We start from the raw sequence: 17,867 nt of genomic DNA on the forward strand, positions 1-17,867 counted from the left end.
CAGTCAACTGAAATCTACTACTTCTTGTATACGCTAATGTGGAGGTGTTATTTTGTCTAAAAAATTTTTTAAAGGAGAACTAAATCTTAACCAAAGAAGAAGGCTAGAAATGCTGTATAATATGTTGTGGGTTTCTGTACCAGCCCAAGGCAATCACAGCCCTTTAACAGGGAAGATCTGTGTCTCCAAAGATGCCCCAGTAGCTCCCCATCTTCTTTTCTGCTGATTCACTGTACATGCTCTTTGCTGCTGTCACTTACTGAGCTTAGGGACCGACTTAAAATATACAGTACACATAGAATATACATATCAAAATATAAGGCTGATTAGTAATTAAAACAGATAATTATTACATGGCAGTGCAGAAACCAATGAAACTAGCATCAGCATTTAATAATCAGCCCTGTAGCATCAGTTTATATTACAGGCCAACCTCATTTTCTGCTTGATAATTTGCGATGACCCCTAAGCTTAGCTTCTCAACAGCTGCTCAGAGCCCACTGAGCTTGTGAGTGTCGCAGACACTTTCCAAGATGGTGACCCCCTGTGACTCGTTTGAAGTTCTGGATCATTGCTGCTATTGAAAAGCTGAAATTTTAGGCTGGTGTTATAAGTTCAGTATATAAAACATGGCATTTTTAGCCACATCCATTTTTAGGTTTTAGTTCTCCTTTAAATTAGTATCTCCAGAAAAGAATAAAGATAAAATCATTTATGATGCAACAGCTGAAGGGCCACAGGTTTCATATCTCTGCCTGACTGCATGGCAACCTACAGATGATCACGGATCTTCAAAGCCAATGAAACTACAGACAGGCAAGATAAAGCTTGTTTGTGATATTTACTAGGTATTTGTGCAACTGCGTAACAATTGTCATTGCTACCTTGAGTGCTAATAAATAGAATTGGGTTGAAAACACAGCATTGTCATGTCTTTGTAGGTGTGGTTAGTTACAATAGCACCTATAAAACAAATGAAGCCCAGACATTCCCACAGAATACTGAGCCAACATAGCCCACTTAGCAACAGTACTTACTATACAGCGTCCCCTCTTTATAAAGCACCTTCATAGCTGCATTCTTACAACAGGCGTGTAACTCTACTCACAAGTGTAGATCATGTACTGTACATTATGATCAGACCTGTATAGTACTCCATTTCCCTGCTCATTCTCCTACCCTCCTAAATATCATTTTAACCGTCATAACACCCCCGCAGATAGAAGCTGAGAGAAGATAAAGACTTGCAGAATTCCATGATCAACATTTTCCTATATACTTGGGCACTTTTAAGAGTGTAAAGCTAGTGATAACATCACCCAGATGCCCGTGTGTTACTCCAAGGGATAAGTGCAAGTTATAGCAGTCCCTGTGTGCTCAGTCTAGTACTCTAGAGGAGGTATATGTGTTACTCAGGTCCCTACTCTGGTAATAATCAAGAAAAGAACTGGCCCCAGTAATATTTATCAGTGGGGCTTTGCACAGCCCTGCTCACTAGGCCTCAAGATGTCATGCTACTAAGGCTAGAGCCAGACAAGGCGGATATCAGTCTGCACAGAAACGCAGGCTAAGAATCAGCTCCTGCACCTGGAAACATTACATTTGCTTGGCAGATACAGGGGATTTCGGTTCGAAATACACCTGGGCAGAGGCAGTGTTTCCAGGTGCAGGTACTTCGATCAGCAGAACAGCATGGGAAGAGCGTATTCTCAGCCTATGTTTCTCCACAGGTCCAGATCCGCCTTGTCGGGCCCTAGCCTAAATCAGCTACTACAGACATTGTAGCCCTTAAACTGGCTTGTATCTTGTGCACATGGTCCCATTAACAAACTCAATTCTTTGGGCCTACTTCACCTCTAGGCTTTCGGAAAAAAAAACTGAAGGTGATTCTAAAGAGTAATTACCGCTCCCCTCTAGCATGTTGTGGTTCAACCCTACACTCAATATTGAACTCTAACCCACACCATGTAGTACTATATGGAACGCTACCTCCCTTCAAGTCGCTGACTTACTAAAGGTGGCCATACATGGGCAGATTTAAACTGCCGATTCAGGTCCTTTAAACTGATTCAGCAGCTAATCTGCCCTCTGATGGGTCAACCCAATAGATATCTGCCCAAAAATTGGCCAGAGGTTGACTGGGCAGGATTGATTTCCCCTTCCAATCGAGGACAGCATTGACTAGTTGATGTGGTCCTTGTTCCATCTGCACCTATTCCTGTCATTGTAATTTGATTGTTAGGCCCTAGGGTCAAACGATTGGATCAGCCCAATATCACCTGCCTATGGTGGGCATATCGGGGGGGGGAGAATTAAACTGGAAGCAGCATGGAATCTGATTGTTCAATGACTGTCACTGGTGATTAACAACGTGTTAATACAGTCCTGTGTAGTTTTACACAACTAGCAGGACTGTCATGCATTGGATGCTGCCCTCCCACCCTCACTCTGGGTGGCACAAAATTATGCAGTTTCCCTTGCACCTACCTATCTGGAGGCTACAACATTGATCCTGCTCATCCTCACTGCCCCCCCTGCCCCCTTCACAGGGAGACTATCAGAATGTGTAGACTAAGTGCCCAATTATCTGCCTGTTGCTCTTAGGTCAAACAGGTTAACACCCACTGGGTGGAGGTGACAAAGTTACACAAGACAGGGATGTCCAGTTTCCTACATCTCCAGCTGTTGATATACTTCAATTAACAAGGCAGCATGGTCTATGTGGGTGGGAACTAATAACCCCAGGTCCCTATGTTCTTGAATACAACACTCCATTCATCAGCGTTGTACTTATGGGGGCAGTTGGGGATAGCAGGTAGGCTTCCTTTCCACACAAGTTACAGAGCAGCAGACGACACAAGAAGACCACGTCATTGCCACCTCGCCAGGCTTTTTCAGGCGACTGTTGAAAAGCGCATCGCCTCGTGTGGTTAGCACAGGCGTTTTTACATAGGCGCCCATACAAAACTGTCGCCTGCGCCGGTCGCGGCGACTGTCGCGGCGCTTTGTCGCCGCGACCGCAAACGCGTCGCTATCTCCCCGTGTGGAATAGCCCTTAAGGGGGCAGTAACAGGTCTCTGTGCTCCAACCTGAGGCAATACTACATTGAAGGAAGGCAGTGCGCAAAGAGCTAAAAAGGGCGCCGTTTGCCAGTTATTTGCACAGTAATTAACTTAAAATAAACGACCCCTTTGAGTGTCTCACACCACATTGTGTCACGCAGACATCAAGCTGGTTTGACGCACAATAAAATAACGTACAATTGTGTTTGTTCCACATCGTCATCCTGAGGTACAGGGGCCAGGACACGTGATCACTCTGCAATACCCACACCCGCTTTACAGCCTTTCCCCGAAGTGTTTACCCCATTAAGCCAACCGCTGCCCTCCTGTGCTGTATCAATTCCCCTGCCCGAGTCTACACTCCCTCCCCTCAGCTCTACACCCCCTCCCACGTCTGTCTGTGGGAGGCCCAGGGCGGTCTCTGGGATGGATAATGGGAGGCATATGTGGGCGGGTCCCAGTTTCCTTTCAGTCACAGAGCAGAGCTGAGCAGTGTTTCATATATATCGCTCGCTCTGTGGCACGGGGGCTGCACTTCGGGCTTCATTAGTCGGGACTTTGGGGACATTTCCAGGCTAGCCTGTGCCGTGGAGGTACCCGGGAGAAGCGGCGGGTGGGGCCGTGGCTCGCGATCTATCGCACTATCTGGGGCTGTGTCGCGACATATCGCTGCCATGGGCTGCACCGTGAGCGCTGAAGACAAAGCGGCAGCAGAGAGATCGAAAAACATCGATAAAAACCTGAGGGAGGATGGAGAGAAGGCGGCCAGGGAGGTGAAACTGCTGCTGTTGGGTAACTATCTACTTACTACTTGCTACAGACGTGTGTGTACCACTAATATACACCTATATATACTATAGCTAGTCCTGTATATTGTATGCTGCATCACATGGGCTGAGGGGAACCAGGGCAGCTTTTAGGGTAGGACATGTGACCTGGACCCCCCACCATTAGCATCACATCTGTACAAAGGTACAAAGGGCACATTATACTATAAACCAATTATTTCTTCAATATATGCCCCAGGCGTGTCCAGCTTGCAGCCTCCCAGCTGTTGTTGAACTGCAACTCCCTCAGTCGCTCTGACAAGCAGGTTGCAGCTGTAGGCGCTGGGACATCCCTGATTTGTGTCATTTTCTACCCCCCCATGGATCTTCTGCAGGAAGCCACACATATATGTCTTTATACTTATTGTCCTAGAAAGGGCTCTCAGATTGCTGTCCCTCCTTATGTGTGAATAGGTGTCTACGCTGCAATTAAATTGGATCATTTACAACCACTCACTCCCATCTCTGTATGTTTCATGTACAACCAAGTGTGTGTGTTGTTTACAGGGTCTTTGTGGTAAGGCAGAGGGGGCATTTGCCCTGGGCCCCAGTTACTCGTGGCCCCTTAAAATTGCTACAGATTTTACTCTACTCATCAGGGATGTCCTCCAGCCATTGTTAAAATGCAACCCTCGGCATACCACTCACTGACAACTGGCGGCTTTTGGGTGGAATGGGGTTGATGGGAATTGTTTCTGAGAAGGCCACAGGTCCTTGGTCACACAACATCACTTATTTCCCTTATGTCCCAGTCCCGATAACCTCTATCATATCACTTATTTCCCTTATGTCCCTTGTCCCAATCCTGATAACCTCTATCATATCACTTATTTCCCTTATGTCCCTGGTCCCAGTGCCGATAACCTCCACTTATTTCCCTTATGTCCCTGGTCCCAGTCCAAATAACCTCTATCACATCACTTATTTCCCTTATGTCCCAGTCCCGATAACCTCTATCATATCACTTATTTCCCTTATGTCCCTTGTCCCAATCCTGATAACCTCTATCATATCACTTATTTCCCTTATGTCCCTGGTCCCAGTGCCGATAACCTCCACTTATTTCCCTTATGTCCCTGGTCCCAGTCCAAATAACCTCTATCACATCACTTATTTCCCTTATGTCCCTGGTCCCAATCGCAATAACCTCTATCACATCACTTATTTCTCTTATGTCCCTTGTCCTAATCCCGATAACCTCTATCACATCACTTATTTCCCTTATGTCCCTGTCCAAATAACCTCTATCATATCACTTATTTCCCTTATGTCCCTGGTCCCAATCCCGATAACCTCCATCACATCACTTATTTCCCTTATGTCCCTGGTCCCAATCCCGATAACCTCCATCACATCACTTATTTCCCTTATGTCCCTGGTCCCAATCCCGATAACCTCCATCACATCACTTATTTCCCTTATGTCCCTGGTCCCAGTCCCGATAACCTCTATCACATCACTTATTTCCCCTATGTCTCTGGTACCAGTCCCGATAACCTCTATCACATCACTTATTTCCCTTATTATCACCCTGTTTATCCTATAGCAATAATATCCATTATGTGGCCCTCTGTAGACAATCCCTGCATGCACAACCATTGGCTCTGCCATAGTACCATTATACAAGCAGCTGTGTGGGTTAACATAATTTTCTCTGAAAATCCCTCCTATGATATTTAAAAAGAGGGTTTCAGATCAATAATCAGTGCACAGATTGTGTTACTTGTTTGGGAACCTAGGCGGCTTCACTGGGGAAACTGTATTCAACACATACTTGTACATTTATGTGTTTGCGTTGAATTCCTTAAAGCACAGTTTATTTGCCCTATATAGACAGGCTAATTTATATGTTCAGTACACGTATGTTTACTTGACCATCCTTATAGTCACGTTCTATAGCTATATATTGCTTCGTCAGTTGGGCAGGTTATAAAACGTAGTCTGCCTGTGCTATAATGCATCAGCAGATGAGGAAGTGAAGATGAGCTGCAGCTCCATTTCACTTCCTGCACTCGGCCTGAATAAACTGAAAAATAGAAAGGTGGCTGTACCAAAGATTATGGGTACCTTTTGCATCACCACTTTTAAGGCTTGGAACACATTTACTGATTGTAACTGACTACAAATGGCTTCCTATTTTGAAATCCACTTTCATAGGTTATCTTTTATTTCTGTATTGAGATTGGTTTATAATTGGCCTTGGGGCCGCAGCCTCATTTACACTCACTCTAACATTTCATTTATTTTCTTTTTCCTAACTGGAACCCCACCCCCAGTTTTTTTGGAAGGGGTGTTCTAATCGCTTTCATAGAACAATACAATGTTGTAAGTAGCTAACAGGTTACTAAGTGCTTCCATCAATTTCCTCTTTCCTTTCCTGTTTATTGCTGCAGAGGCAGATAAATTGTAAGCGAGAACTCTGGGCCATTTTCAGGAGAGAACCCTGACCCCTTGATCATATAAGTTAGTAGAACAGTAAGTGTAGAACAGCAGTGTTTTTGGCATGTTGTCAGCTCACTGACCTTTATAGGTCCCTAACATGCCCTGCAGGAAAACCAAGCTATCTCACTGGGGCAACAAACTATGTATCCATTTGGAATAAAATCATTGTTAAAATGTTACACTATCGTAGGCTGATTTAGTATAGCCTTCTTTAAAAATAATGGAAAAATGTAGCAGTTGGAAAAAGAAGTAAAGAAACAGAGAGAGACTGCTCTGAAAAAGGATTTTATATTTTCTTAAGATAACTGAGGGTATGTGTTGGGTGGTTGGGTAAGGCTAAATATTTGCACAGATTGAGTTACTGAGAAAGAGGTGATGGGGGTATAAATCTATGTGAGCCACTTGGCTTCCTGTATTGTCCAAGTGATGAATGAATGATGGGACACACAGGAAGTAGTACATCCAGTTAGTGATAGACTTATAATATGAAAGATCAGAGGATAACCTGTAAAATATGTCAATATAAACAGGGCAAAGTGATGTAATCGATTAGAAAAAGTGCTTCATGACCATAACCAGCACCCATTGAAACATACTGTATGTATTAAGGTACCAAAACACAAGGATATTTTTTATAAAAACCCTCGGCCTGCAGCCTTGGGCCCTTATGTCTGCACCAAGCTCCTAAGTGACTCCTAACATATTACATTATTATATTTTATTACCAATATATTCTTATTTAGGAAGGTGAGTGGCCTGCAGATGGACCTGTAGGATTATGGCACACCGTTTCCTGCTCAGTGGGCAACAAAAAGCTGGGAGTTGCCCCCCCCATTCATTACTATGGCAATTGCTTGCACCCTTGGGTGCACTGACAGGCCAGGCAATTATTGCTGACAAATGCAGGCTAATGCCTCCTTAGGGATAAATGGGGGGCAATTATAAGCATTTTGAAGCCCTCTTGCATAATGCATGGAATTGCACCATTTGCCGTTACCCTTACTGTAAGGTTTAAATGCCATATACTTGATGCTAGCTTGTAGACTGTTCAAAACGAATTGCAGATGGGTTGCAATTGGCCAGTTTAGCGTTGATTATTGGAAATCCGCACCAGTGTGCTTGTATTGTATAACAGTCTCCACTGCAGCCTGTGTGGAAATCAGCAAAGTATCTCTGAGCTGCTTCCCCACCACTTCCTCTGCCTCCACCCCATCCTCCCTCCTTACATTATTGCATATCTGGGCACTCACTAACCCACATCCTCACCTTGCAGGATCCAATCTGCCAATTGTATGTGTGTGTGTGAGATTGCTCTAATTGACAAGTCTCGCATAATAAATATGCCATGCCGGGATATTGGCTTGGCAGATATAATGAAAGCCATACAGCATGATGGGATGGGCACTCTAACAGCGGAAGAGTTGGCCATTTTAAGGGGCGCATGCTTAGGCAGCACAGCAAAAAGGATTTCAATACGAAGCAGCTATTTTAAATCTACACTTGCTCCTCTCCCATAGAAAAGCCTGTAGCCAGGGAACTGCACAAACACATATTCCCGGATAATCCTTATTGTGAGGAACAATTCAAATCCTACCCAGTGGGCACTTCTGACTGGTTTGATATGGGCAGCTTCCTGATTTGTTTCTCCTCATCTTCCACATCCTAAACGTCAACTTGTTTTACACACTTCCCCTTTTCTACAGCTATTGTTAACTGTCTGCATGCCGCACTACCTTACTCAAAGCCACTTCTAGTCGAGAGGCAAACCATCTACCGCCACTCTGCTCAATACATCCAGTCTTTAAAGGAGCAGTGACACCAAAAAATCAAAGCATAATTACAATATAATGTACTGCTGTCCTGCACTGTTAAATGCTGTGTTTGTGTCACAAAAACTAATATAGTTTATATAAATAAGCTGCTGTGTAGCCATGGGAGCAGCCATTCAAGCTTAAAAAGGAGAAAAGGCACAGGTTACACAGCACGTAACAGATAAAATACCATTGTATTGGACAGAGCTTGTTTGTTATCTGCTCTAACCTGTGCCTTTTTTCCAGCTTGAATGGCTGCCCCATGGCTACACAGTAGCTTATTTATACAAACTATATGTCTTTCTGAAGCAAACGCAGAACACTTACCAGTGCAGGAGAGCAGTGCATTATATTGTATTTACTTCTTAACTATTTACTTATATTGTAATTACTATAATGCACTTTATTTTTTTGGTGTTACTGCTCCTTTAAGTAATCCAGTTACATTACGAATAAGTGTGTCTTTTACAAATGCAAGTGCAGAATTGCGTTCATCCACGTTCTAGTCACAATTTTATTTGCATCGGTGCATGCTCTATACTTGCACTATGCAAGAACAAGAGCACCCTGGAATTACCTAGGGATGCACCGAATACAGGATTCGGCCAGGATTTGGCCGAATACTTCTGCCCGGCCTAACGGAATCAGAATCCTAATCTGCATATGCAAATTAGGGGCGGGAGGGAAATTGCGTCACAAAACAATGAAGTAAAAATGCTTTCCCCTTCCCACCCCTAATTTGCATATGCAAATTAGGATTTGGTTCGGTATTCAACAGAATCTTTTGCGAAGGATTCGGAAGTTTGGCCCAAAATAGTGGATTCGGTGCATCCCTAGAATTAACACCTGCCTTTAGGTTGTATAACTTGCAGGGCCCCCTTTAAGTTGACCTATACATGCAACTGGCTTGAACCTAATGATTCACATGCTAACACAATTTGATGACGCGTTTCACGCCCCCCCCCACTGACACATGCAAATTACCGACACAACTTGCAGGCGGTATATCAGAGTGCAAATTGGCGTTTGCGTTGGCAAATGGGGTCCAAATTGCATCCCAGGTTTATTAGAATAAACTGGAATGCAGAATGTTCCTGGCAGTGTAAGGGTTATCACATGGTTTTGTCTAGGGAAAACTGAGCCCCGTATAAGGAATATAAAGAGGAAATCCTGTGTTTGCAGTATTGTGTGGCCCATGTAAGAATAATATTTACATTAAAAATAATGCCTGTTTATACACAGCTGTGCCCGTCGCCAGACTTCGCTGGGGCACCTAGCAGTGTAACCCAGTTTGGGGATGAAAAGATTTAATGTTAACCCTTGATTTGCTTACATATAACCTGGACACAAAAGTGTGACTATCCCTGCTATTGCATTATTTGCCTCCAACATGTGAGATGTCGTACAAAGCTACAGAGCCTTGTTAAAGTGGAACTCCGCCTAAAAATGTTTTTTAAATGTAATTATAAAAAACTCTGAAAAACATATTAGTAATAGTTTTACTTTTTAAATGTAATTGCTGTTGAAAGCAGCATGTCTGGCTGTTTATATTATATGTGCTACTGCTTTGTACATTGTTTCAAGCATCAAAGCCAAAGTACAGTAAAGAGATAAATGTTGCTTTAAACTGACATTATATTAAAACCACTGAAGTGTGTTAAAGGGGTGGTTCACCTTTAAGTTCACTTTTAGCATGTTCTAGAATGGCTAATTCTAAGCAATTTTCAATTGGCTTTCATTTTTTCCTTTTCATGGTTTTTTTTAATAATTTGCCTTCTTCTTCTGACACACTGACCCCATCTTAAAAAAAACGAATGATCCGTAAGACTAGAAATGTGTTGTCATTGCTACTTTTTATTACTCCTTTCTATTCGGGCACTCTCCTAATCATATTCCCTCTGTTGTTCAAATGAATGCATGGTTGCTAGGGTAATTTGGAACCTAGAAACCAGATTGCTGAAATTGCAAACGGAAGAGCTGCTGAATAAAAAACTAAATAACTCAAAAACCACAAATAATAAAAAATGAAAAGCAGTTGCAAATGGTCTCATAATTTTCTCTATATTATACTAAAAGTTAATTTAAAGGTGAACAACCACTTTAAAGTTGCTAGAATGGCATTTTCTTTCATGAGTCAAAAACAGTTTTAGGGTGGAGTTCCAAAATATTTAAATGTTTTCATGCATTTTCACAATATATATGGCAGCCTATTAATTATTACATGACTACAATGCAAGGACCCTCATACTGCGCCATTTTGTCTGATCCTTTTGTTGGCCCCAGGGCCAATAATTGGATCATCCAATGTGGCCTACGGGACCCATTAGACAAGGACTGCATTAATTAATAATGTAGTGATGCTCTCCTCATCCAATGGGATTGTCAAATCTGGCCAATTGATATCTGGTCAATTTTTTGCGAGATGTAGGTCAGGCAGGCCTGTTACTTACATGGGTTAGTAATTTGCTAACTCAGTCTGGAGGGACAGAGTTTGCAGCTTTTATCGGCCCGTTTGTGGCCACTTTTACACAAACTGAAAACTAAGAAGAAAATAATTGAGCCCCTGTAGCTCACTGTGACCACTATGTATGTACATATGAGTGAAGTGACATGGCAGCACTACGTGAACTAAAGGTTTTTGGATTCACTGGCATCTCTAAAATAAATAGCGAGTGGATGGTTAAAATTCAGCTGGAGTTCTAGTGTAGTGGTGCTTTGTCTTGTTGCAGATGCGGACAACAAGTGTTCATTGAATTAGGCATTGGCACATAGCAGCACTCGCTGAGGGGGCAGCTTAGAGTGTTCTTTGTGGCTGTCAGTGGCATCCGTGAGCTAGCTGCATTCACTAGCAATCGTTATTTGTTTTTTAATGCTTTCCCTGCAGGTTCCCTTTTCCTTGCATTGGAAATCAGTGTCTTGTCTTTAAAAAGTGCAGTATAAAAATAAAAACTGGGTAAATAGATAGGCTGTGCAAAATTTACTGATATAGTTAGTTAGCCAAAAATGTAATCTATAAAAACTAGAGTGACTGGATGTCTAACAGAACAGAACATAGTTTCCTGCTTTGTAGCTCTCTAACGCTGAGTTAGTCAGCGTCTTGAAAGGGGGCCACATGGGATATAACTGTTCAGTGAGTTTGCAATTGATCCTTAGTATACAGCTCAGATTCAAAAGCAACAGTTATGACCCTCCTCAAGTCACTGATGGTTACTGCCTGGTAACCAATCAGTGGAAACCAAGAGAGCTGCAAAGCAGGAAGTAGTGTTCTGGCTATTATGTTACACATCCAGTCACTCCAGCCTTTATGCATTACATTTTTGCCTAACTATCTAAATTAGGCCAGCCTTTCTGTTTACCTAGTTTTTATTTTTATACTGAACTGTTCATTTAAAGGGCAACTGTGCTCTGCTGTTCTACGCACCCAGAAACATGGCTTGAGGAACTTAATGTTACTGGTATCTATACAGCAGCCATAACACCTGCTTCTATATCATTCTCTATTTCTTCCTGTGTCTCTTGGCCCACATTTGTTTTCATTAATTCCAGTTCCTGTCAAGCCAATGCTGGGACAGTATATTACATATTTTAACACTTGGGTTTTTTTTGACCTTCACCAGCGCTGGAAAATTTCTCTCCAACCACTCGGGATTCTCCAAAATCCCTTTAGTGAATGTACTATTTTTATTCTTCATTTCTTCCCACGCTGCCAAAGCTCAACTCAGAACTTGGAGAGGGAATGGGTGGGAGTGGCTAAACTGCACGTAACCCTTAAAGTGCCAGTAAAGGGTCTTGTACTTGCATTTATGCAAACCAGAAGCAATTACTTTTGCATGTTTTTTTACTGTTTCCAAAAATAAAGTGACTGCTTGTCACAGGACCAGGCAAGGCAGTGCTGTCCCAGTGTTTCTGTAGTTGGCATAATATTTTAAGTCATAGATGTCAATATTTTAAGTAATAATGTTAGATAAAAAGTATATGCTGCCTCTGGAGGTCTAGTATTTGGTGGTGTATACCTGCCCTGCAGGTCTCCAGACAGCCAGTCCCGATTTAAAGCATCAGGTTAATATTTAGCCACCCCCCCAAAAATGCATATTAGTATTTGTCTTGTTAATCTAGGCCCTGTTTGTATCCTTTTCATTTCTATCTTAGCAGCAGGTTTAATAGCGCTCTGCCTGCACTTAGTAACAAGAACCGCTCTGCCTAAGAGCAAAGTCCAGCCTTTCAGTGATGGGAAGGACGTGCCTGCTAGCTAAGGGTTAATGGCATCCCGTCTATGGGAACAAAATGTTGAATGCTATGGAGAATCCAGTGAGGAGAATTAGGGGAAAAGATTAGATTAACACTTTGCATCAAAGATACCATTAAATAGCAACTGAAATCAGCTTGCCGTTCTGTTAGAAGTCTATTCTGCAGGTAGACTGGGCATAAAGGATGAAAATCAATAGCACACCTATCTTCACTTCAGCAGTATAATGTATGGCAGTGATTAAAAGGGAAGGTGTACATATTTGTGTATTTGTATATAGGCAATGTCTGTGGCAATATATATATATATATATATATATATATATATATATATATATATATATATATATATATATATATATATATATATATATATATATATATATATATATATTGCACCCCCTGGAACTATTTTCATGCTTATGTTACTCCCCAACTCTTTTGAAAGTGGTGCAAGAATTAAAAAGGTTGGGAATTCCTGTTTAGAAGTAAATATACAGCTAAGACATTACTTACTTACACTGGCAATGCTGTCTTCCCTCTTTTGCCACAGAACTAGCCTTATCTATTTTCATGAGCATACATTGAGCTAGCATTATTGGTCTCACTCAGCATAATGCCAGTCTTCGCTTTCCTCATAAGCATACATATCACTGGCAGTGCCAGCTTCACCCAACATAGGCAGTGCCAACCTATCCTTGTGGGCATACATAGCCTGACTTTGCGGTCCTAGCCCATCATAGAATTACTATAATCAGGGACTTCTTTATTTATTATTTATGTTAAATAATAATAATTAGAGTAACATTGCATTTCCTCATCTGGCCAAGTTGAGTTTACCTTAATATAGTACCAGCATTATCAATCCTCATGAATATACATGGCATGGGCTGCACTAGCCTCACTCTCACATAAAATCATACACCATGCAAACGGTACCATCTTCAGTCTTCAATATGGGCAGCGATAGTTTATCCTCCCCCTTACACAGACACAGCTCTGTGCCACTTTCCTCTCACGCACAGCACGGGAAATGGCACGACCACCCTCCCTTTGTTAAGAGCATAAGCACCATCAGAACCTGCATTTCCCACACGCATGTACAACAAAGGCATGTCCCCTACTTAACCACATGTATGAACACACAAGGATAGTAGCCTGTCTTTTCTCCTGGCTCAGTGGGAACTGGGATGACAGTAAAAGGCTTTTCTGTAAAATATCTGGCATTTAAGAAAAGAAAATCTCCAGCAGACCTTTTACCTATCACCTGCCTCTATCAGTCCAGCTCAACAGCTAAGCATAAAGAAATATAATCCCATTCAGCCAGATTTATACCCATGGGGACAGAGACCAATGCTAAACACAATGAAAAACGGTTAAAGGCTCCTTTTTTGCATTTGGTGCTAACTCTGCTGCCATAGAGTCCTTGCAATATTAAGATCCTATACTGAGAAAACGTATTAAATAGGACAGTTTGTTCAGTAGTCGCAACAGCCCCTGCTCCAGTGCAGAGATATCAGTCAGCTCCATGTCGGTACAGAATTATCTCCCTCATGACATGGTTAGGTGAAGTCTGTGCAGTTGAGCTTACAGTCTGTTTTCCCTGCCACATTCTTACCCACTATGGTCTGTTCATACAGGAGCCAGTTAGCCTGTTTGTATCTACCCACACAAGCACAACTAGACTATACAAACACAATGAAGATAGTTGGGTATACATCCCTCAAGATGTGCTCAAAACCTAGTAGATAGATAGTAGAAGATATTGGCGTGTCCTTATTTTTATGAGTCAAGTGGAGCTTACACCTAAAACTGCCAACTATTCCAATTTACACTTATTGTGCTGTATCCAAATATTCCAAATATCAATACAGTTTGCCAGATTGTTGCTTTATTGGGGCAGGACTTGGGTGTAAATGGACAAGTGCCTAAGTGCAAAGATTAGTTGACTAAGAACGGTCTGTGTGCAAATAAGGTCATTGGCCATTTTGGAAAAGGGGTAGCCCCTCACTTTCATAATGATGCTGCCTAGATTTGTGGGAAGACATCAAAAGCCCAGCACTAAGGAAGGAAATTGTTAGGGGTGCTGAGCCGTCCCAGTGTCCTGATGGGCCGCGGGGGCACGTTTGCTGACCCACAGCTCTGCTTGAGTAGTCACATTACTCGGAGCAAATGATCTAACTGCACTAGGACCTGCCGAGCAAGTCCCCAGTGTGGCTGCCCAATTGTGCAGCAAAGCTATGGGCCAGCAAATGTGCCAGAAGGAGAGTTGGTCGAAGGGGAAGACAAAGGGAAGGTCAACCTTGCTAGTGATCGGTTGCATTGTCCTCATGGTGGTTGACCTAATAACTCTAATGTTGGTTATTATGCCAGATTAAAGGGATGGTTGCTTTTATTTATGTTATAGAATGGCCAATTTTAAGCATTTTTCAATTGAAGTTCTTCTGACCCCGTCTAAACAACAAATGCTCGGTAAGGCTGTACTGTTATTGCTACTTTTTATTACTCTTCTTCCTATTCAGGCCCTCTTCTATTCATATTCCAGGATTTTTACTGAATCAATGCATGGTTGCTAGGGCAATTAGGAGCCTAGCAACCAGACTGTGAAATTACAAACTGGAGAGCTGCTGAATAAAAAGCTAAATACCACAAAAACACAAATAACAGAAAATGAAAAACAATTGTAGAATGCCTCAGAATATTGCTCTCTATATCATACTCAAAGATAACTTAAAGGTGAACAACCCCTTTAACAGTGAGTTATCTGTACATAACAGATTACGGATTAAGATTACAGAGTAAAGACTGTATAAGTGATGGATTGTGTGTACAGTTTTGAGGTGCAAGTAGCAACAGATTTGACTGTTGAAAGAACAGGAAATTTGCTCCACAGGAAAACCCATAGACAGACACTGCAGACAGAAGTGACAACAGCTGTGGCCGGCATTGTTAGGGCAAATATACACATTTACTGTTTGCGTCTCACATTACTTATAATTGTATGAGTGTATGAGAATATGCATCCACGAAACAGAAATTTGCAGAGAGTGTAGAGTGTAAAGGGTTGACCTATACGCTGATATTTAATTACAGCTACAGGCATATTCACACCATGTGCAGAATAACGGGCACTAGTAGGCTAACAATCGCCACAGGACCTCTAGAAATCTGTGCTGGACAGACAGAGAGTGACAGGAGATTGACACAGCTCAGGAAGAGGAATTTATTCATACGAAGAATGATGGCACAGCCCTTATGTCTTGTTAACGTCGCCCAGAGCATTTATGTAAGAGCGCACAAAAAAAAAAAAGAGGCCTTTGTGTAATTCATGGGAATCGGGCAAAGGGGTGTTCACCTTTAAATTAACTTTTAGTATGATGTAGAGCAGGGGTGTCCAACCTACCCGAGGGCCGAATGCGGCCCAGGATGGATATGAATGCGGCCCAGCTCGAAGGAGAAAGAAAAGGGGAAAAAAAGAAATGAAGAAATAAATGTATGGAAATACAGAGAAAATGATAGTGAAATAACACTTTGTGCTCTCTAAGTCCAGACACATTAACCACCTCAGTGTGTCGTCTTGTTAGGAACAGACTTGGTTGTAACAATGTGGTGACCTATGGAGTAGGGAGGATGGGGGACTCTGCCAATTGCCTTTAGTAATATTAATAATAATATTTAGTAATGTTAAATATCCAGGTGTCTCATATTCCAATGTATAGCTCCATCTGGTTATCCAACTGATATTGTAGTTCTTTTCTGTGTATTTTCTTTCATTTTACAAATCAAAAGTGTTTGTGTATTTCATGTGTGGCCCCAGACAATTTTTCTTTTTCCAACGTGGCCCAGAGAAGCCAAAAGGTTGGACACCCCTGATGTAAAGAGTGATATTCTGAGACAATTAGCAATTGCTTTTAATTTTTTTGTTATTTGTGTTTTTTTTGGTTGCTCGGAGCACTTTGTTCTCTGAAGTCGCCCGAAGTTTCCTTGTGAGGCGACTTCAAAAAACGAAGCACTCCGAGTGGCATCCTGCCGGCGATTTTCATTCTAGCCGGCGGGAAGGCAGTTCGGGAGATTAGTCGCCCCTAAGAAGAGGAGATTTGTCGCCAGGCAAGTAATCTCCCCGAATCTACCCGTGTGTCTCTGCCCTAAAGGTGAACCACACCTTTCAGTACTGGGAATCGATGATCACTGTCACAGCTTGGGTGCAGATGGAAGCACGAATACCCTTTCTTAGAAGCAGTGAATATCACTGGGAATCCCCCTGTGAGCAGTGTGGTGATCAAAGGGGTTAATAGAGAAAGGCTGTTGCCGTGTGATCCATTATCACTTGGATGCTTTATAAAGAGGAAGTCACGCGTCTGCAAGGAGAGAATCACTTATGAACCAGATTATGGGGTTAATCACACTGAAACGGACTGGCTAAAAATCCCAGTTCCTCGCAGCCCCACCTTTCCTCCCATCCACATCGCACTATCCTGTATTTACGGATCACTGTAATTGTGGTGAGCCTGGCAGCCGGTGGCGTCTCAATTCTGCCAGGCTCATACCCAGTTGGGTGGGGGAGAGTTTTAGCCTCTGATGTGTCTGTTAGTGTCTGATCTGGGACGGGTTCTTGGAACCTTTTGATCTCAGGGTTGTATTGTTGCACAACTGCAGATACACAGCCTCTCTGATGTGCGTCTGCTGCCATAGCCATTTTCAGCCTCTGATTTAATAGAGGAAAGTCAGGTACCTTTTCAGCAAAATATAGGACAAATGAGGCCTTGCATCCGCTCTACAGTTCATTAGATGTAGCCTTTATGACTCTTTAATGCTCTATATCATTAGTTGCCTTTATACAGGACGTTTCCTTTTCTGCTGTACAAAAACCGTTATATATACTGCTTGCCCAAAACAAATGTAATTGGCCCTGTTTATTATCTAGACCAGTGCCGTGCCACTTTGAGGCATAAATGCTATAAAAATGCTTTGGAGGGCCACATCTGATTTAAGGTTCTCCTCTTAGACAGCCTTAGGGTGGTGGCACACGGGGAGATTAGTCGCCCAGCGACAAATCTTCTCTACTGCGGGCGACTAATCTCCCCCTGAAATGGCAATTCATATTTTTGCCGGTGGGATGGCATATGAATTGCTTCAGATTTCCGAAGTCGCCTGAAGTTTCCTCGTGAGGCAGTAGAGTGAGGCAACTTTGGGCGACTATTGAAAACGCATCGCCGCTTGTGCATTAGCGCAGGCGACTTTGCATTGTAGCCTTTGGGGAAAAACGCCGAGGCAGTTCCGGGAGATAGTCACGCAAAAGATAAGGCGATTAGTCGCCAGGCGACAAAATCTCCCCGAATCTCCTCGTGGGGCCTTACCCTAAAGCAGCACTGGGAGGGGGAGGGGGCTCTCTAAACTGTTCTAAATTGATACATTTAGTTGATTAATTTCGTCTCTCTGTCCTTGCTGAGCAGAATCCCTGAGTTTCATTACAGGCGGCT

General features: G+C 42.6%; 1 protein-coding gene across 1 annotated transcript in view; it reads left to right on the forward strand.

The window, feature by feature from the left end:
* The first annotated feature begins 3,511 nt into the window (after positions 1–3,511).
* Positions 3,512–17,867, forward strand: part of LOC108714595 (guanine nucleotide-binding protein G(i) subunit alpha-2) — a 56,446-nt gene continuing 42,090 nt past the window's right edge. Inside the window, exon 1 of the mRNA XM_018258962.2 lies at positions 3,512–3,854. Within this exon, the coding sequence (XP_018114451.1) occupies positions 3,737–3,854 (118 nt within the window). The 5' untranslated portion in view covers positions 3,512–3,736. The remainder of the gene's footprint in view (positions 3,855–17,867) is intronic.

Source organism: Xenopus laevis, chromosome 4L (assembly GCF_017654675.1).
Source record: "Xenopus laevis strain J_2021 chromosome 4L, Xenopus_laevis_v10.1, whole genome shotgun sequence".
In the NCBI taxonomy this organism is placed as follows: domain Eukaryota; kingdom Metazoa; phylum Chordata; class Amphibia; order Anura; family Pipidae; genus Xenopus; species Xenopus laevis.